This window comes from Oncorhynchus mykiss, chromosome 20, assembly GCF_057628025.1.
Source record: "Oncorhynchus mykiss isolate SJ-2025 chromosome 20, ASM5762802v1, whole genome shotgun sequence".
In the NCBI taxonomy this organism is placed as follows: Eukaryota; Metazoa; Chordata; class Actinopteri; order Salmoniformes; family Salmonidae; genus Oncorhynchus; species Oncorhynchus mykiss.
This window is the reverse complement of record NC_143041.1, coordinates 38,781,669-38,802,907: the sequence shown is the minus strand read 5'-3', so window position 1 is coordinate 38,802,907 and position 21,239 is coordinate 38,781,669. Positions and strand designations below refer to the sequence as shown.

The following is a 21,239-nucleotide window of genomic DNA, read 5'->3' as shown; positions in this document are numbered from 1 at the left end:
TAAATTGGTATTTTATTTGCCATTCATCTTTTTTTTATTACAACAATCTTCCATTTAGACATTACAGAATATTTTGTGTAGATCATTTTCAAAAAATGACAATGATATACATTTGAATCCCACTTTGTCACAATGGAATGTGAAGAAATCCAAGGGGGGGGGGATACTTATGATAGGTAAGTGTCATCAAATAAGTTAACAAGTAGTGTTAAAGATAATTACATATTACCATATTATATGTAAAAAGTGCAAAGCCTTTAAATTTGCTTGAAAAGATAACTGACTATCAAAACCTCCATTGTCTACACACCATAATTGAACTTTGAGCGCTTGAAGAAGAAAGGGGTGTGGCTCCTATCCGAAACAGGTTTATGGCAGCTCTTGGCCCGTGAGCAAGTTTGAAGCCGGTGCTATTTGCATGAGAAAACTGGAATCCACACCCTCCATCCACAGAGGGCTTCTCATGTTGAGACACCTCCTTGTCTTTGTTACTTCAGTTGGCAGATATCAGCTTTTGCTCCAATACGGCTACACAGTCAGAAGAATACATTGAAAAATGCAGTACTGGAATTTATTGGGAAACTACAACAGGATCTTTCTATAACTCATACTTTTAATGTAAGTAACTACTATAGAGTTTAACGTTAGACTGGAATGTACAGTATGCTTTAAAATAATTAAATAGACTAATGAATAACAATAGACATATGGACTAATACGCGTAACAATACGCATAGCAATAAGCATAACAATATACATACCAATATTCATAACAATATGCATACCACTATGCATAACAATAGCATAACAATACGCATCATCCCTATTCATCTAAATATTTTCTCATAACAATTAAGAGATTCTTTCAAAAATCAAGGAAACACTTGTCTTTTGTTACTAGCACTGTCTTTGCTGATGGCTACTTTGAGGAGAAATTGTACTTGTACGTCATTTAGCAGACGCTCTTATCTTAGGGTTAAGTGCCTTGCTCTGTTCAACCTAGTCGGCTCTGGGATTCAAACCAGCACCCTTTTGGTTACTGGCCCAAAGCTCTTAACTGCTAGGCTACCTACCACCCTTAAAATGACTGTGATATATGGTTGTGCCACCTAGCTACCTTATGACGAATGCACTAACTGTCTGTCGCCTATGTATTAACCTTAAAGTCCTCATTAGGCAGGTTGACGTTTATTGTCATGGTGAGTCTTGTTCTGGAGTTAGAACTGAACGATTTATACTAGATAGGCCAGCTGCAAAGTCAAAACTGGCTATATTGTAAAAATTCCTGAAAACAAAAATGTGCTTTTTGATCTTAATTTAAGGTTAGGGTTAGGCATTAGGGTTAGCAGTGTGGTTAAGGTTAGGGTTAGATTTAGTGGCTCATTAGTATGCTGATTTGGTACAGCTGTTTCATTTAGGTTATAGGTGTCAGGTTTAGTGTTTATTTTGTTTAACTACTTGATAAGCCTTAAATGACATGTCATATTATGCTCCCTGCATTTTGTTTTCAACGCTCGTTCAAGGTTAATTGAATCCACCAGACAATTTTGGTGTAAACAGTGCACCACCCAAATAACCAAAGTATCTTAAATGTAATTTGATAGCTCGAGGTAAGGTGAAAATCAGATGTTGTCAAATAAACACCTTTAATAATTTCATTACCCCCACCCTTTGATGTCTATGTACAGGCTGGAGCCGAGTTGGAATGTTTGTATGTCTCAGTTCTCAATTAGGGAACCCTGCCATGCTCTACATCAATTAAGTGATGATGCCCGAGAACCTGGTGTTTGGAGGATATGTTGGCACAGGTGTTGTGCCAATATATCCTAGAAACACCGCCTTTGAGAGCATTATCACTTTTATACAACAGCTTACCAACATATTCAAATAATGATTGACATATTTTCATTAAAAACATATTGATGATTTATTCATACTACAGTGCCTTGCGAAAGTATTCGGCCCCCTTGAACTTTGCGACCTTTTGCCACATTTCAGGCTTCAAACATAAAGATATAAAACTGTATTTTTTTGTGAAGAATCAACAACAAGTGGGACACAATCATGAAGTGGAACGACATTTATTGGATATTTCAAACTTTTTTAACAAATCAAAAACTGAAAAATTGGGCGTGCAAAATTATTCAGCCCCTTTACTTTCAGTGCAGCAAACTCTCTCCAGAAGTTCAGTGAGGATCTCTGAATGATCCAATGTTGACCTAAATGACTAACGATGATAAATACAATCCACCTGGGTGTAATCAAGTCTCCGTATAAATGCACCTGCACTGTGATAGCCTCAGAGGTCCGTCAAAAGCGCAGAGAGCATCATGAAGAACAAGGAACACACCAGGCAGGTCCGAGATACTGTTGTGAAGAAGTTTAAAGCCGGATTTGGATACAAAAAGATTTCCCAAGCTTTAAACATCCCAAGGAGCACTGTGCAAGCGATAATATTGAAATGGAAGGAGTATCAGACCACTGCAAATCTACCAAGACCTGGCCGTCCCTCTAAACTTTCAGCTCATACAAGGAGAAGACTGATCAGAGATGCAGCCAAGAGGCCCATGATCACTCTGGATGAACTGCAGAGATCTACAGCTGAGGTGGGAGACTCTGTCCATAGGACAACAATCAGTCGTATATTGCACAAATCTGGCCTTTATGGAAGAGTGGCAAGAAGAAAGCCATTTCTTAAAGATATCCATAAAAAGTGTTGTTTAAAGTTTGCCACAAGCCACCTGGGAGACACACCAAACATGTGGAAGAAGGTGCCCTGGTCAGATGAAACCAAAATTGAACTTTTTGGCAACAATGCAAAACATTATGTTTGCAACACAGCTCATCACCCTGAACACACAATCCCCACTGTCAAACATGGTGGTGGCAGCATCATGGTTTGGGCCTGCTTTTCTTCAGCAGGGACAGGGAAGATGGTTAAAATTGATGGGAAGATGGATGGAGCCAAATACAGGACCATTCTGGAAGAAAACCTGATGGAGTCTGCAAAAGACCTGAGACTGGGACGGAGATTTGTCTTCCAACAAGACAATGATCCAAAACATAAAGCAACATCTACAATGGAATGGTTCAAAAATAAACATATCCAGGTGTTAGAATGACCAAGTCAAAGTCCAGACCTGAATCCAATCGAGAATCTGTGGAAAGAACTGAAAACTGCTGTTCACAAATGCTCTCCATCCAACCTCACTGAGCTCGAGCTGTTTTGCAAGGAGGAATGGGAAAAAATGTCAGTCTCTCGATGTGCAAAACTGATAGAGACATACCCCAAGCGACTTACAGCTGTAATCGCAGCAAATTAACTTAAGGGGGCTGAATAATTTTGCACGCCCAATTTTTCAGTTTTTGATTTGTTAAAAAAGTTTGAAATATCCAATAAATGTTGTTCCACTTCATGATTGTGTCCCACTTGTTGTTGATTCTTCACAAAAAAATACAGTTTTATATCTTTATGTTTGAAGCCTGAAATGTGGCAAAAGGTCGCAAAGTTCAAGGGGGGCGAATACTTTCGCAAGGCACTGTATTTCATCCTTCTACAAGATATAGCCCCGAAACAAATCTAGGGTTGCTACCCAAGCCGGCTGGTTGTTCGTTCTGTCGGTTCGGTTGCCAGAGACTCAACCCAGCCATTCAGTCTTTTTGTTCTGTATCTATGGATGTTCGTTCTAAATGTTCCATTGCCATACTGGCTGGCAACATTCTTATCCCTTGCTAGCTAGCCAACTATGGCTAACTTACAGTCACGTCAAACAGTGTAGACAGAATAACAACATTTGTTTAAGCTGTTTTGTAGTGACATTTATTTGGATACATCCATAACAATGAGCTAATGAGGCACGATTTCATCTGGCATAGAATATGTGCACTATCGTCAGGACACTGTAATTCAGAGGAGCTAGCCAACAACACAGCTAACACAATAACTTCAAACTGAAGCTGGAAAGACTGCAAACTAGCTGCACTTCGTTTCGTTTGACCTTTTTTCAATTTACATTTCTGTGTATATACAGTGGGGCAAAAAAGTATTTAGTCAGCCACCATTTGTGCACGTTCTCCCACTTAAAAAGATGAGCGAGGCCTGTAATTTTCATCATAGGTACACTTCAACTATGACAGACAAAATGAGAGAAAAAAATGCAGAAAATCACATTGTAGGATTTTTAATGAATTTATTTGCAAATTATGGTGGAAAATAAGTAACATGGACTTTCAACTCCCTCCAAAGATTTTCTATGGGGTTGAGATCTGGAGACTGGCTAGGCCACTCCAGGACCTTCCATTTCCTAATAATTCCTCCCACAGTTGATTTCTTCAAACCAAGCTGCTTACCTATTGCAGATTCAGTCTTCCCAGCCTGGTGCAGGTCTACAATTTTGTTTCTGGTGTCCTTTGACAGCTCTTTGGTCTTGGCCATAGTGGAGTTTGGAGTGTGACTGTTTGAGGTTGTGGACAGGTGTCTTTTATACTGATAACAAGTTCAAACAGGTGCCATTAATACAGGTAGTGAGTGGAAGACAGAGGAGCCTCTTAAAGAAGAAGTTACAGGTCTCTTAGAGCCAGAAATCCTTCTTGTTTGTAGGTGACCAAATACTTATTTTCCACCATAATTTGCAAATAAATTCATTAAAAATCCTACAATGTGATTTTCTGGATTTTTTTTTTCTCATTTTGTCTGTCATTGAAGTGTACCTATGATGAAAATTACAGGCCTCTCTCATCTTTTTAAGTGGGAGAACTTTCACAAATGGTGGCTGACTAAATACTTTTTTGCCCCACTGTATCTATAACAATGATGTCAGCTGATTCATGATTTTGACTGGCTGAAAAACGCTGCCTGCCTCTCTCTCTCATCCAGACTCCCGACCCCAACACGTTCATTACTATGGGACAGTTGGAGATCGAATTTGAATATTGAAACAATGTCGGCGAGACAGACAGTAAGGTTAATACAATTCTCCACTGTTGAAAACGAAATGTTTAAAATAAATGTTGGGATGCTTTTTATAGAGGAGATGAAGTCCTTGCCTGGGCTGATGAGACAGTGGATTGCGGGGTCAGACGGAACAGAGTAAATAGGCATTTTAACGGCATAGATTTAGCCGCTGTTAATAGACACCGACTGGAATGCGCTTTTAACCAATCAGCATTCAGGATTAGACCCACCTGTTGTATAATGCTTAATAACATCTGGGTATAAATGATATCTTAAAGGAATAGTTCTCGATTTTGGCAATGAAGCCCTTTATTTACTTCTCCAGAGAGATGAACTCGTGAATACCATTCAAGGGATGTAATTTCATGATAACTAGTTAGTACAAATACTATCTCTACCCGAAGACTTCCAGTGTTTGCGCTAAGCTAGTTAGCACTAGCTCTCAAAATTCCCTCGAACTTCCTGCATACTGAGCACAGAGACATAAAAATGGTATCCATTGTCAAAATTGCTAACTATACATTTAAGACCTCCTTTAAACCCAGCTGTTGTTAAGCATTGATGTAGAGCATGGCAGGGTTCCCTAATTGAGAACTGAGACATACAAACATTCCAACTCGGCTCCAGCCTGTATATAGACATCAAAGGGTGGGGGTAATGAAATTATTAAAGGTGTTTATTTGACAACATCTGATTTTCACCTTACCTCGAGCTATCAAATTACATTTAAGATACTTCGGTTAGATGGGGTCTGTCCTGATTTACACCCCAATTGGCTGGTGGATTTATTTAACTTTGAACAAGAGTAGAAAACACACATTGTTGTTTTTCATAATATAATATGTTAGTCCATTATTAAAACGTCATCCTGTAACGTTTTTGCAAAAAGTTAGGCATCAACAAATTTATGCTTATGTATACTGGCCATGCTCCCACCAGGATTTGCGGTGCCAATGGGAAAAGATAAGGATCAACCAATTGATGCTTCTGTTAATACATTGCATTCAATGGGAAAAGATGAGTGCCAAAGGCTTGACACTTATGTCAACACATTGCAGTCAATGGGAAAAGGGAAACTTCAACCAATTGATGCTTCTGTCAATACATTGCATTCAATGGGAAAAGATGAGTGTCAACCTATTGAGTTTATGTCAATACATTGCATTCAATGGGAAAAGATGAGTGTCAACCTATTGAGTTTATGTCAATACATTGCATTCAATGGGAAAAGATGAGTGTCAACCTATTGAGTTTATGTCAATACATTGCATTCAATGGGAAAAGATGAGTGTCAACCTATTGAGTTTATGTCAATACATTGCATTCAATGGGAAAAGATGAGTGTCACAGGGTTGATGCCCCAAAGCTTTACAATGATGGTGAAAACTTGGGGAAATCTTGGGGTTAAGTGGATTATCTTCCTAGAAGTTGGACAAACATGACCTGGGAAATGCCTAAATGTATTTTCAGTGAAAACGCATAATTTATTTAAAGGAAGACACACTCTCGATCAGATTGTTTTTCTAATGCCTTGCTTCTTGTCTCTTTGACTTCAAGCATCCACCATCTGTAACAGAACGCACTAAGCCACCCTTATGATGGATTCCCAACAACTCTCCCTGCTGTCCTCCTTGAAGGAAGAGTTGAAGCCTGAAGATTACATTCAGCCCCACTATAAGGAGGCCTATCGCCTTGCCATTGATTCCCTGGTGAATGACGGCAGAGAGAGCTACCAGGAGTTCCTCAAGTCCGAGCGGATAGGGAGCTTCCTCTCAGAAGATGAAATCCACTTCATCACTACAAACGCCTCACAGCCATTGCCTAGCAACCACACAGAAGAAATTGATGGCCCAGGTCCGGACGCTACGGCCAGCAAGTCTTCAACTGGAACGTACTGGCCTGTGGACTCCGACATAGCAACACCTGACTTGGAGTTAGGGTGGCCGGAGGTCATGCCTGATAGACTACAAACCAATATAAATCTGTTCTTCCATCCACCCAGACTAAACAGACCCACCATCAAAGAGGTGATCCGGAAACACATTCAGGATGCCAGACAGGTAATCTTGCAATGCATTGTGTCAACAACAATGGCAATGCTTATGGAGCTAATGGAGTTTATGGAATGCAAATTACAATAGTTGTCTTTTTTAAAAGCTGCTGCTCCTTTTAAAAAAATGTATTATTATTATTATTGTTACTATAGTAAAATAGTATAGCATATACTATATAGTTTATACAATAATGTCTGTTCTTCAACTGTGACTGTCTCTTTGTGTGAACGTGATAGCTCCTGAATCACAAATTGAAACTAGTCCAGGACAAAATGATTTACAGCACAACTCCCCTTTTCTCCAAGGGCAGAATTATACCCACATAGTTCCTTTTCACTAGACAGGTGTGTCTGAGGTGGTGTCATGATGGGTCTATAAAATACATATATTTTTTACAATGTACCTTCATGAGTAAAAGTATAGGTGCCGCTGCAACAAAAATTCACCCAGTATCCTTGAATGTGAGGTAACTCTCGCAGTTGTGGATCAAATCCTGCTTCTAACCTTGTTCTCTGAGTGATTCACAAGACATTTTCAGACTACCATTACCAGAAACAGAAATGTAAAGATCAATAGACTTTTACCTTATGTTGCACAGCAGGACAGCAGGACAGTACACAGATCATGGATTGCCTGCAGCTGTCATGCAAGAAATCTGTCAATGCTGTGTTCAAAGAAAGAACCGGTTGTACAGGAACTGGAATCATCAAAAGATGTTCCTGAAAACCTATCATCGTAGCAGTCATAACTACACTCTCAGAAAAAAAAGGTACTGAATTGTACTTTGAAGGGGTACAAATGATTGTCAATGTAGTGCTACCCTGTAAGGTACATCCATTGTACCATTAGTTATAAGTACATAATTGTACCCTTGCAGTACATACCTCAAAAGAGCCAAAAGTTACAAATGTGCCTTTTTAGGGTACCAACACAGTGACAAAGCCATTTGATAATTTTAAGTGGCAGAAATGTACCTCTTCATCTATGCCAAGTCCCTCACGTGTACACGCCTCTCCGCCATACACCTTCTGACACCAATGTAGCAAATTCAGAGGATTTTGATCTACTGTACTTTGCACTAATTGTACCCTTTATTCTGAGAGTGTACTTTGAATCCTATCATGCAGTCATATAATCTGTTGGCTATGCAATGCCAAACCCCTGATCATTATATTTGCTGCTTCATCCGCTTCGGTCAAGGATGAGTTATTTTGAACATTTACAAATCTTCTATCAGAACACTCAAGCTATAGTTTTACTGTAGTTTCTCATGTGATTTAGTCTACAAGTATTCCAAGTACATGAACATCTCATTCCAAAATAATGGGCATTAATATGGAGTTGGAGTTTGCTGCTATAACAGCCTCCACTCTTCTTTGAAGGCTTTCCACTAGATGTTGGAACATTGCTGCAGGGACTTGCTTCCACTCAGCCACATGCATTAGTGAGGTCGGGCACGGATGTTGGGTGATTAGGCCGGGCTCGCAGTCGACGTTCCAATTCGTCCCCAAAGTGTTAGATAGGGTTGAGGTCAGGGCTCTGTGCAGGCCAGTCAAATTCTTCCACAACGATCTCGACAAACCATTATTCTTCCTTCAACAAACTTTACAGTTGGTACTATGCATTCGGCCAGGTAGCGCTCTCCTGGCATCTGCCAAACCCAAATTTCTCCGTCGGACTGCCAGATGGTGAAACGTGATTGATCATTCTGGAGAAAGCGTTTCCACTGCTCCAGTCCAATTGCTGCGAGCTTTACACCACTCCAGCCAATGCTTGGCATTGTGCATTGTGATCTTAGGCTTGTGTGTGACTGCTCTGCCATGGAAACCCATTTCATTAAGCTCACAACGAACAGTTATTGTGCTGACGTTGCTTCCAGAGGCAGTTTAGAACTCGGTAGTGAGTGTTGCAACTGAGGACAGACGATTTTTATGCTCTGCGCGCTTCAGCACTCGGCGGTCCCATCCTGTGAGCTTGTGTGGCCTACCACTTCGTGGCTGAGCCGTTGTTACTCCTAGATGTTTCCACTTCACAATAACAGCACTTACAATTGACTGGGGCAGCTTTAGCAGGGCATTCATTTGATGAACTGACTTGTTGGAAAGGTGGCATCCTATGGCTGTGTCACATTGAAAGTCACTGAGATCTTCAGTAAGTCCATTCTACTGCTAATGTTTGTTTATGGAGATTCCATGACTGGTGCTCGATTTTATACACCTGTCAGCAACAATGGGGCTGAAATAGCCATATCCACTAATTTTAATGGGTGTCCGCATACTTTTGTATGTACATGTATAGTGTATTAGCCAGAGGAGTTTGGTGTGTATTTAGGTAAATCTTCCATCTATGTGTCAAACCAAGTCCTACTTGTCACAGTAAATATGGTAAACACAGTGTCCGTGTCCTTGTAACCACACACTTACTAAGTTACCAGTTACCTCTTGAGATACTATACAGTATAGATAACACTAGCAAAAAAGGAAGAGTCAACACAGTGGGATATTTGCTTAAAAGTGAACATATTTTGGGGCCCGGGTGGCGCAGTGGTCTAATTGGTGAACATATTTTAACTAGATATGTGGCATATATATTGCAGTGTGCTGAGTGTGTTTCTGTTGTTGTTGTGATGGTCAGGTTGCATCCTGACTGTAAAAGGGTGCATTTTAAAGGTACTTTTAGTGACATGAAACTACATGTTTTTACCTAAGTGTAATAGGTCTTGGTCATCAGGTAGTCTCCATTATGTCACCACATAGTGCAATTCCGATTACCCACAAATGGATCAATGGAAAGCTGTAACCTGTCAGAGACAGATCCTAGTATAACACATATGGAAGGATGACGATATCACACAGCCTTAACCACCATCTCATGAGCTCCTGGAGTACCATTTTTGTCACCTGTACTTTTGTTGGCATCACAGTCTCCAAATCAGACAGATTTCCTGAGCTTACAGTAATGCCTCATACTCTAATTAACACTCCATCAGCACTAAGGTGTTGTTCTTAAGCAATAATGCCCTAGGGGGTGTGGTATAAGGCCAATATACCACGGCTAAGGGCTGTTCTTAGGCGCGATGTTACCAACGTAATAAAAGCAGTAAATATGAATGTTTTGTCAATCCTGTAGTATACGGTCTGATATACCACGGCTGTCAGCCAATCAGCATTCAAGGCTTGACCCACCAGTTGATAATATATAATAAACTCAGCAAAAAAAGAAACGTTCCTTTTTCAGGACCCTGTCTTTCAAAGATAATTAGTAAAAATTAAAATAACGTCACAGATCTTCATTGTAAAAGGGTTGAAACACTGTTTCCCATGCTTGTTCAATGAACCATAAACAATTAATGGACATGCACCCGTGGAACGGTTGTTAAAACACTAACAGCTTACAGACGGTAGGCAAATAAGGTCACAGTTATGAAAACGTAGGACACAAAAGAGGCCTTTCTACTGACTCTGAAAAACACCAAAAGAAAGGTGCCCAGGGTCCCTGCTCATCTGCGTGAACATGCCTTAGGCATGCTGCAAGGAGGCATGAGGACTGCAGATGTGGCCAGGGCAATAAATTGCAATGTCCGTACTGTGAGATGCCTAAGACAGCGCTACAGGGAGACAGGATGGACAGCTGATCATCCTCAGCAGTGGAAGACCATGTGTAACAACACCTGCACAGGATCTGTACATCCGAACATCACACCTGCGGGACAGGTACATGATGGAGTTACACCAGGAAAGCACAATCCCTCCATCAGTGCTCAGACTGTCCGCAATAGGCTGAGAGAGGCTGGAATGAGGGCTTGTAGGCCTGCTGTAAGGCAGGTCCTCACCAGACATCACCGGCAACAACGTCACCTATGGGCACAAACCCACCGTCGCTGGACGAGACAGGACTGTCAAAAAGTGCTCTTCACTGACGAGTCACGGTTTTGTCTCACCGGTGTTGATGGTCGTATTTGCGTTTATTGTCGAAGGAATGAGCTTTACACCGAGCCCTGTACTCTGAAGCGGGATCGATTTGTAGGTGGAGGGTCCGTCATGGTCTGTGGTCATGTGTCACAGCATCATCGGACTGAGCTTGTTGTCCTTGCAGGCAATCTCAATGTTGTGCGTTACGGGGAAGACATCCTCCTCCCTCATGTGGTACTGTTCCAAAACGACAATGCCACCAGCCATAGTGCTCGTTCTGTACGTGATTTCCTGCAGGACAGGAATGTCAGTGTTCTGCCATGGCCAGTGAAGAGCCCGGATCTCAATCCCATTGAGCACGTCTGGGACCTGTTGGATCGGAGGGTGAGGGCTAGGGCCATTCCCCCCAGAAATGTCCAAGAACTTGCAAGTGCCTTGGTGGAAGAGTGGGATAACATCTCACACCAAGAACTGGCAAATCTGGTGCTTAATGTACAGTACTTAATGCAGCTGGTGGCCACACCAGATACTGACTGTTAATTTGGATTTTGACCCCCCTGTAAGGACCGACGCTGGACAGGAGGAGCAGGTACGGGCAGTCGGACATTTATTCGGGAACAGACATAGAACAATACAGGAACAGCGTCAGCACACCGGTAACATATGTCTATATGACAAACAATGCAGCAGCAGGGAACAGAGCTGGGGAACTGACACATATAGGGGAGGAAATAAATAGGTGATTGAGTGAGTCCAGGTGAGTCCAATATCGCTGATGCGCATGAGGAGGGAAGGCAGGTGTGCGTAAATGATGGTGGCAGGAGTGCGTAATGCAGGTCAGCCTGGCGCCCTCCAGCGCCAGGGGGGAAGAGCGGGAGCAGACGTGACACCCCCCTTTGTTCAGGGCCAATAAACTGAATATAAACGCAGTTGACAGTGAGAGGACAGTTTTTTGTTGTTGCTGAGTTTAGTATAGTGTGTAATGGTATACAAATTATTTTCAGAAATCATCATGTTTTTCTATGCTTCTGGTTCTAATTTGTGTTAATGTCCCTTCTTTCCCTACAGGTTATTGCAATTGTAATGGACATTTTTACAGATGTGGATATATTCAAAGAGGTGGTTGATGCCTCCACCAGAGGAATTCCAGTTTATGTGCTTCTGGATGAATTTCATCTGCAAAGCTTTCTCTTAATGGTTGAGAATCAAGACATCCAAATCCCAAAACTTAGGGTAAGTTCAGATCCTCTGCTACAATGGTAACAAATTCAGGTAGAGATCTACATGCATCGACTGATCATCCTCTCATCGTATAAACAGTATTGGTTCAACCACTGACAGTAGGCCCTCAAAATGACAGACTGAAGAAGTCAAAGTCTCACTCCTCCTGTTTTTGCAGGGTGAGGCAGTTTAAAGGGCGAGGTAGTTATTACCTGAGGTATGAATCTATGCAAAGGTGAATTGAATCTGTTTTGGCTCGCAGTGGCCCAATGCCCTATTAAGACACTTTATGTTGGTGTTTCCTTTATTTTGTCAGTTAACTGTATTTATTACCTGAGGGATGAGGTATTTAGCACGCAGCAACCACACCCTTTAAGTATATTCACAAAAGGGCGACAGTTAATCTAGCATTTAGAGTGTTGGGCCAGTAACCGAAAGGTTGCTGGTTTGAATACCCGAGCAGACAAAGTGAAAAATCTGTCGATGTGCCCCTGAGCGAGGCACTTAATCCTAATTTGCTCCAGGGGTGCCGTACTACTATGGCTACTAGGCTATGTACTACCCTATAAAACAACACATTACACTGCCCCTATCTGGTGTATGTGACAATAAACCTTTTCTTTATATATACATATATATATATATTCAGGCTTTGCATAAAGCGATATGTTACCATAGAATGGTCTTGGTAACATTCCACTGACTCTCTTGGTCTACAGAACATGAGAGTACGCATAGTGAAGGGTCAGGATTACCTCTGTCGTTCAGGAGCTACATTTCATGGAGCAATGGAGCAGAGGTTTCTGTTGGTGGACTGCCAAACAGTGGTGTACGGATCATACAGGTAAATGGAGCTAGGAGCTCAGGGAGAAGAAATGTCCAATAACCAGATCCTATTGTTACTGTTAATGCAATCCAGGTTCCTTGGGAACTCCCTACCCTAAAGCCTAACCTTAACCCCTACTCTTACCCTAACCTTAACCATATCAACTTCAATGGGGGTGACGTCAGAGCTGGGACGTCCCAAGGAATCCGGATAGCAAGTACACTATCGTTACTGTATGATAATCTAGCAGCTCAGAAAAATATTGATTAAAATGTTCTTTAGATATAAATGAAAGGCACTTTATTGAGTCATTATCATGTTCTTTCTTTGTATTTTAACAGTGACTATTTGAACACGATAAGGGTAAGGCTTAAAGGGATGGTTTTCTGAATATTTACCCCAATCATAATTATTTTCTTACATCTGTGAAGTAAACACAATGAATGGAAAATGAGAATGAAAAAGTTATGTTCCAAAATGTTACATGACAGGGCTGTCTGCAGATCCTGTATTTCAATTCTATATGGAACACAGAACCTCTTTCGAAATAAGAAAACATTTAAGATTGGGATAAAAAATCGAAAAGGGTTAACTTTTCAAAAATGGCATTTTTATGAGGTAGGGGCTGATAAATTCCTAAAATACCTATGGGTAACAGATAAGGCAATATTACTTTTTTATTAATTTTTTAAACTTTAGACAGCCTGAAGGCTTATCTTCGATACATCTTCAACAATTTACTGATATTGTGAAACTGTCTACCTCAGTTGACCGTGTGCAGTTGACTGAGATAAAAATGGCTGTTATTTCATTTTCACTGATGTAATTGCTGCTATCTGTTTATTCTTCTCTGCCTAGCTTCATGTGGTCCTATGAGAAAATCAACCTGAGTATGGTGCAGGTCATAACAGGCCAGCTGGTGGAGTCCTATGACGAGGAGTTTAGAACGCTCTTCGCCCGTTCTTTCGTGCCAGCAGTTCTCACCCCTCCCGAGACTGTGCTACTAGAACGGAATGGAAGACATGCTAGGGCAAAGTATGCTTCTGAATCCAGACAAGCCTTTGAGAGGAAGGACCAGTTGAGACATACCCTGGACACAGTGTACAGGAAAGCCTGTGAGAGACAGACGGGCATGACGAGCCATATGGGAGAGATGGAGGAGAGACTTTATGACAAGGAGCCATTTGAACACAGACCCATGATCAACCATGGCGAGAGTGTTCAAAACCGCATCCATCAGTTCCAGTCTGCAGAGACTGTGAACTTCCTGAAAAGGCACAGTTATGCTGGGGAGAGACAAGAAGTCCCATATGTTCCACACAACACAAGGTATGGGGCAAGCAACTGGAACGTGGCTGGAGATGGAGGTAATCACTGCGCTCCTGGAAGAAGCCACTTTACCAATGCTTTGGAAGACCATTCTCAGGGGGCACACATAATCAGAGGTCGCAATTTTCGCCAGTCCTACCACGGGAATGACAAACAAGTCCGCTCTATGCAGCGGAACATGCCAACTTTGAAGAACACGGCTAAGTCCTTCTTGCGCACGTATAGGATAGAGTCTTACCTCAATAACACTGATGATCATACTGGGGAATCCTGTGACTATCTGGACCAGTATGAAGCACAGGAAAACAAAACTAGCTCATTGATTCCTTCCAGACTTAGGTCATCCCTTGTTTTCAAGTCCACTATTCCAGAAAAACCGGAGACAAACAGTCACTCAAACAACTCTTCCTCTTCCATACGTCAGGTCGACCCCTCTGCAAAGCCAAACAATGCACCGTATTACTCTTCAATGCAATTGCAATGGAATCCAGCAACATCGATGGAAAACAGAATGAGACAAGATGAATACATAATGAAAAGGCGGAGTCTGCAGATTTTGGATGATCCTAGGAATAACATTGGCTATGGCCCAGGAAGAGACCCATATCAGTCGGTCTATGCCTGCCTGGGAAGAGCCAAAGAGGGACTGGTAACGAAAGCCCCTGAGCTCCTTCAAGACAACTGGCACAAAAGACACAGTGTGGCAGACTCAAAGACCAACAGTGACTACAGAGTCAATAAAGAGTCCTCCAGTCACATGTACGGTAGGGCCTTTGGGAGGAGTCAGCCAGATGGTGGTGGAATAACATTGGGTGCACAGAATGGAGGATATTCTTCAAATTTGAACAAGGATCAGAGATCTATCTCTCATTATGACGTCAAAAACGTTGTGGACACAAAGAGCCCCCCTGTTTCTAATTGGCAAGAGCCTCCCTACAGAACTGTGTCTGCAGCAGCCCTTGATATGAACAGCAAAGAGCCTCCCTCCAGAACTGTGTCTGCAGCAGCCCTGGATATGAACAGCAAAGAGCCTCCCTACAGAACTGTGTCTGCAGCAGCCCTTGATATGAACAGCAAAGAGCCCACTTACAAGTCCACCAGCACAGCATTGGGTTCACCACATTTCCTTAAGAAGAGCACCAAGCAAATCAGATCATTGCTCAAAATACCGGAGAAAAAAGAGGGTTCCCCTAAAGGGGGTTCCCCTAAAAGGGGTGGTAGCTCTGACACCATAGTCACAGACGAAGAGGGACAAATACCAGAGAGAGAGAGGAAGGTTGCATCACAGAGTAGCATGCTTCAGATGGACAAGAACCACTGTGCAGATGATATAGGGTTATCCTCAACCCCTCGTTTTAGCACTGAAGAGCTGCACCAAAATCTTCCTGACAGAACTACATCCATGGGGACACAGGGGCAGCATACGTCCATTGATAAAACGCAAGAAAGGGCAAGGCTTGCGTCAGGAAATTGGCGTAGCGATCGGGGTGGCGATAGTCGTTTGTATAGCAGATTTGAGCCTTTCTGTTCATTGGAGAAGGAGCGACCCCATTCCTCACAATATGCAACAGGCCCTGCCCCCATACACTCCCCAGAGAGGACCAAGAGCATGTACTCTGCTAAAAGTAGCCCCACCAATGAACAACACAACCACACTGGCCAGCAGACACATAGCCACCATGAAAACAAACTGGGCAAATTCATACAAAGAGTGGGGCATTTCATTCACAAAAATAAGTAGTAGAAAAGAAAGTTAACATAATACAACATGGATTACTGGTCAAATGTACAAAAGCGTTCAAGGGCCCAATCAAATGGTAGGCAGAGTGGAAACAGTGTACTGCACTATTTAACTTGAAAACTGGTTACATGAAGAGATTACATCCTTTTAGGACTCTTTAAGGCAATGGCAAACCGATTTTTCTTGAATTAAAGGGGGGGGGGGGATCAGCACGGTCCAGGACAAGGTATCACAAACAGTGAAATCAAGTCAGGGGCCCACAGTGTCAGTCGGAACAGCAGAACCGGATCTGCAGCATGGCCAAGTGAACAGGGACCACAGGAGGTTGGTGGCAGCTTAATTGGGGAGGCAGGGCTCATGGTAATGGCTGGAGCAGATTTAGTGGAATGGTATAAAATACTGTACATCAAACACATGTTTGATGCCATTCCATTTGCTCCGTTCCAGACATTATTATGAACCGTCCTCCCTTCAGCAGCCTCCAATGACAGGGACAGCCAGGAATTGGCAGGCCAGGTTGTCCTGAGGCACAGTCCAAGGTCCTTGTGGTAGGGGAGACAGAACTAGAAGGGAATTAGTGGTCAGCGGCAGGGAATCCGAGTGGGGAGCCGGCCAAGCAGAGACCGAAAGGGTGGCTCGTCACTCCAGTACCTTGACGTTGATAAGTCTTCAGTCCAAGACTAAAAGATGTAAGATAAAAGTGTGTGTTTGTGTGTGAGTGTGTTTGTACACTTTAGTGTGGGGAAACACTGAACACAAATTTGTTACATCTTATTTGCTCTTCAAGTCTAAGAGTGCTTTAATATGTTATGCTTTTTGGTCTTTAATACATCAAAGATCTATATTCTTCATAATATATCAAAGCCATTCGCATTTTTTTTAAACCCAGAACCAATCAGCTGCTCGATGGCTGTGACGAGAGACTAAAAGTTAACTACAATAGGAGGAATTCATAATGCAGTAGCTTCATTTCCATATAAAACACATTAAATCATTTCATTTTAAAGATGTCTTCACAATAACAACTCTGATCAAAAGAGTGAAAACAATCTATTTGTTAGCCACAATATCAGAAAAACATATCCAGAGTACAGGATTTACAGTGCGTAAATTGCCTGATTGGGTGAATGAGTTCGTTTGTCAAAACCTAATGCCGCTTTTGTCATCATTGCAGTGTCTGGAGTATTTTTCTTGGAACAATGTCTTGGCAAAATATGCTTGGATTTGACAGGTGTTGTGGGAAATGCAGTGGTATTATGAGGGACTAATTTAGGGAAATGTACATTGTTTGTCAAATATTTGACCTGTACAAACACTGACAAAGTTGGTTGAAAAATATAGTTGCTTTTTCCAAACAAATGTGACATTGTGTTTTTGTTACCTTTGATCCTTTGTTGTATGAGCTACAGGGAAGTGCATCCTACAGTACCACCATGAGGTGAAGTATTTATTTCAGTCTGTTTAAGCTACAAAATCATTTTTGGGCCAGGTTGTATGTGTTAGTATTCAACCCATTCCTCTGACAAGCTAAAGACAATTTCACAGTCAACGTGATATATAAGCATGAGTTGAATAGAGCACAGCATTATTTTTGTGTTTTGCATTCCACTGATTCTGGACTATTTGAACCACACTTTTTTGAACCATGCCTTTTCATTAGACAGGGCTCCTACTGTCACTAAGTACTTCAACACCTCAATCTTTCACATCACAACATCGATGGAAAACAGAATGAGACAAGATGAATACATAATGAAAAGGCGGAGTCTGCAGATTTTGGATGATCCTAGGAATAACATTGGCTATGGCCCAGGAAGAGACCCATATCAGTCGGTCTATGCCTGCCTGGGAAGAGCCAAAGAGGGACTGGTAACGAAAGCCCCTGAGCTCCTTCAAGACAACTGGCACAAAAGACACAGTGTGGCAGACTCAAAGACCAACAGTGACTACAGAGTCAATAAAGAGTCCTCCAGTCACATGTACGGTAGGGCCTTTGGGAGGAGTCAGCCAGATGGTGGTGGAATAACATTGGGTGCACAGAATGGAGGATATTCTTCAAATTTGAACAAGGATCAGAGATCTATCTCTCATTATGACGTCAAAAACGTTGTGGACACAAAGAGCCCCCCTGTTTCTAATTGGCAAGAGCCTCCCTACAGAACTGTGTCTGCAGCAGCCCTTGATATGAACAGCAAAGAGCCTCCCTACAGAACTGTGTCTGCAGCAGCCCTGGATATGAACAGCAAAGAGCCTCCCTACAGAACTGTGTCTGCAGCAGCCCTTGATATGAACAGCAAAGAGCCCACTTACAAGTCCACCAGCACAGCATTGGGTTCACCACATTTCCTTAAGAAGAGCACCAAGCAAATCAGATCATTGCTCAAAATACCGGAGAAAAAAGAGGGTTCCCCTAAAGGGGGTTCCCCTAAAAGGGGTGGTAGCTCTGACACCATAGTCACAGACGAAGAGGGACAAATACCAGAGAGAGAGAGGAAGGTTGCATCACAGAGTAGCATGCTTCAGATGGACAAGAACCACTGTGCAGATGATATAGGGTTATCCTCAACCCCTCGTTTTAGCACTGAAGAGCTGCACCAAAATCTTCCTGACAGAACTACATCCATGGGGACACAGGGGCAGCATACGTCCATTGATAAAACGCAAGAAAGGGCAAGGCTTGCGTCAGGAAATTGGCGTAGCGATCGGGGTGGCGATAGTCGTTTGTATAGCAGATTTGAGCCTTTCTGTTCATTGGAGAAGGAGCGACCCCATTTCTCACAATCTGCAACAGGCCCTGCCCCCATACACTCCCCAGAGAGGACCAAGAGCATGTACTCTGCTAAAAGTAGCCCCACCAATGAACAACACAACCACACTGGCCAGCAGACACATAGCCACCATGAAAACAAACTGGGCAAATTCATACAAAGAGTGGGGCATTTCATTCACAAAAATAAGTAGTAGAAAAGAAAGTTAACATAATACAACATGGATTACTGGTCAAATTTACAAAAGCGTTCAAGGGCCCAATCAAATGGTAGGCAGAGTGGAAACAGTGTACTGCACTATTTAACTTGAAAACTGGTTACATGAAGAGATTACATCCTTTTAGGACTCTTTAAGGCAATTGCAAACCGATTTTTACTTGAATTAAAGGGGGGGGATCAGCACGGTCCAGGACAAGGTATCACAAACTGTGAAATCAAGTCAGGGGCCCACAGTGTCAGTCAGAAACAGCAGAACCGGATCTGCAGCATGGCCAAGTGAACAGGGACCACAGGAGGTTGGTGGCAGGGTTCATGGTAATGGCTGGAGCAGATTTAGTGGAATGGTATAAAATACATCAAACACATGTTTGATGCCATTCCATTTGCTCCGTTCCAGACATTATTATGAACCGTCCTCCCTTCAGCAGCCTCCAATGACAGGGACAGCCAGGAATTGGCAGGCCAGGTTGTCCTGAGGCACAGTCCAAGGTCCTTGTGGTAGGGGAGACAGAACTAGAAGGGAATTAGTGGTCAGCGGCAGGGAATCCGAGTGGGGAGCCGGCCAAGCAGAGACCGAAAGGGTGGCTCGTCACTCCAGTACCTTGACGTTGATAAGTCTTCAGTCCAAGACTAAAAGATGTAAGATAAAAGTGTGTGTTTGTGTGTGAGTGTGTTTGTACACTTTAGTGTGGGGAAACACTGAACACAAATTTGTTACATCTTATTTGCTCTTCAAGTCTAAGAGTGCTTTAATATGTTATGCTTTTTGGTCTTTAATACATCAAAGATCTATATTCTTCATAATATATCAAAGCCATTCGCATTTTTTTTAAACCCAGAACCAATCAGCTGCTCGATGGCTGTGACGAGAGACTAAAAGTTAACTACAATAGGAGGAATTCATAATGCAGTAGCTTCATTTCCATATAAAACACATTAAATCATTTCATTTTAAAGATGTCTTCACAATAACAACTCTGATCAAAAGAGTGAAAACAATCTATTTGTTAGCCACAATATCAGAAAAACATATCCAGAGTACAGGATTTACAGTGCGTAAATTGCCTGATTGGGTGAATGAGTTCGTTTGTCAAAACCTAATGCCGCTTTTGTCATCATTGCAGTGTCTGGAGTATTTTTCTTGGAACAATGTCTTGGCAAAATATGCTTGGATTTGACAGGTGTTGTGGGAAATGCAGTGGTATTATGAGGGACTAATTTAGGGAAATGTACATTGTTTGTCAAATATTTGACCTGTACAAACACTGACAAAGTTGGTTGAAAAATATAGTTGCTTTTTCCAAACAAATGTGACATTGTGTTTTTGTTACCTTTGATCCTTTGTTGTATGAGCTACAGGGAAGTGCATCCTACAGTACCACCATGAGGTGAAGTATTTATTTCAGTCTGTTTAAGCTACAAAATCATTTTTGGGCCAGGTTGTATGTGTTAGTATTCAACCCATTCCTCTGACAAGCTAAAGACAATTTCACAGTCAACGTGATATATAAGCATGAGTTGAATAGAGCACAGCATTATTTTTGTGTTTTGCATTCCACTGATTCTGGACTATTTGAACCACACTTTTTTGAACCATGCCTTTTCATTAGACAGGGCTCCTACTGTCACTAAGTACTTCAACACCTCAATCTTTCACATCACATAGGAAGTGTATCATTCAATGTGAAGTTCACAGAGTGTATGCATGCAGGCATTCAGCTGCTTGTAATTGATATGGGAATAATTGTCATTGCATCAGGTTTACAAGAAATCACATTCATAATAAAATGGTGGTGGGGGGGGGGGGGGGGCATATGATGTATGGAAGGTTGGGAATTGTTCTATAGAAACTTTTTTTAAATCTGTGTTTGAAAATAGGATGTTGGTATTTGCTCTCGATAAGCACAAGTGAACACTTGGCCCTTTTATAATTTGAATTTAATTACCTGTTGTTGCGTTGTGTTTTCCATCTTTAGTAATGATGAGAATAGATATTGTCCAATGGATCTGTTATAATTTAGAGCTATGAGGTCTGAATTATGAGATTGTAGCTTACAAGAGGTTGTATGGAGGTCAGCATTATGACCATCAAGTCAGAAGCATCATTTTGTAATGTCGCTAGGAAGATGTGTCATTGCAATCAGTTTGTCCCACTGGGTTTCTAATTTGTGCAATATGTAATAAATATGCAATGGAATAAACTGCTTCCAAAAGCC

The 21,239-nt window shown here is 41.9% G+C and overlaps 1 protein-coding gene across 1 annotated transcript; it reads left to right on the top strand.

Annotated features, from left to right (window-relative positions):
* The first annotated feature begins 400 nt into the window (after window positions 1-400).
* Window positions 401-21,239, top strand: sack1b (scaffolding CK1 anchoring protein B). The gene is made up of 5 exons (XM_090211953.1): window positions 401-618; window positions 6,512-7,014; window positions 11,988-12,152; window positions 12,860-12,984; window positions 13,825-21,239. The coding sequence occupies exons 2-5, from the start codon at window positions 6,550-6,552 to the stop codon at window positions 16,034-16,036; spliced, it is 2,967 nt and encodes a 988-aa protein (XP_090068079.1). The 5' UTR covers window positions 401-618; window positions 6,512-6,549; the 3' UTR covers window positions 16,037-21,239.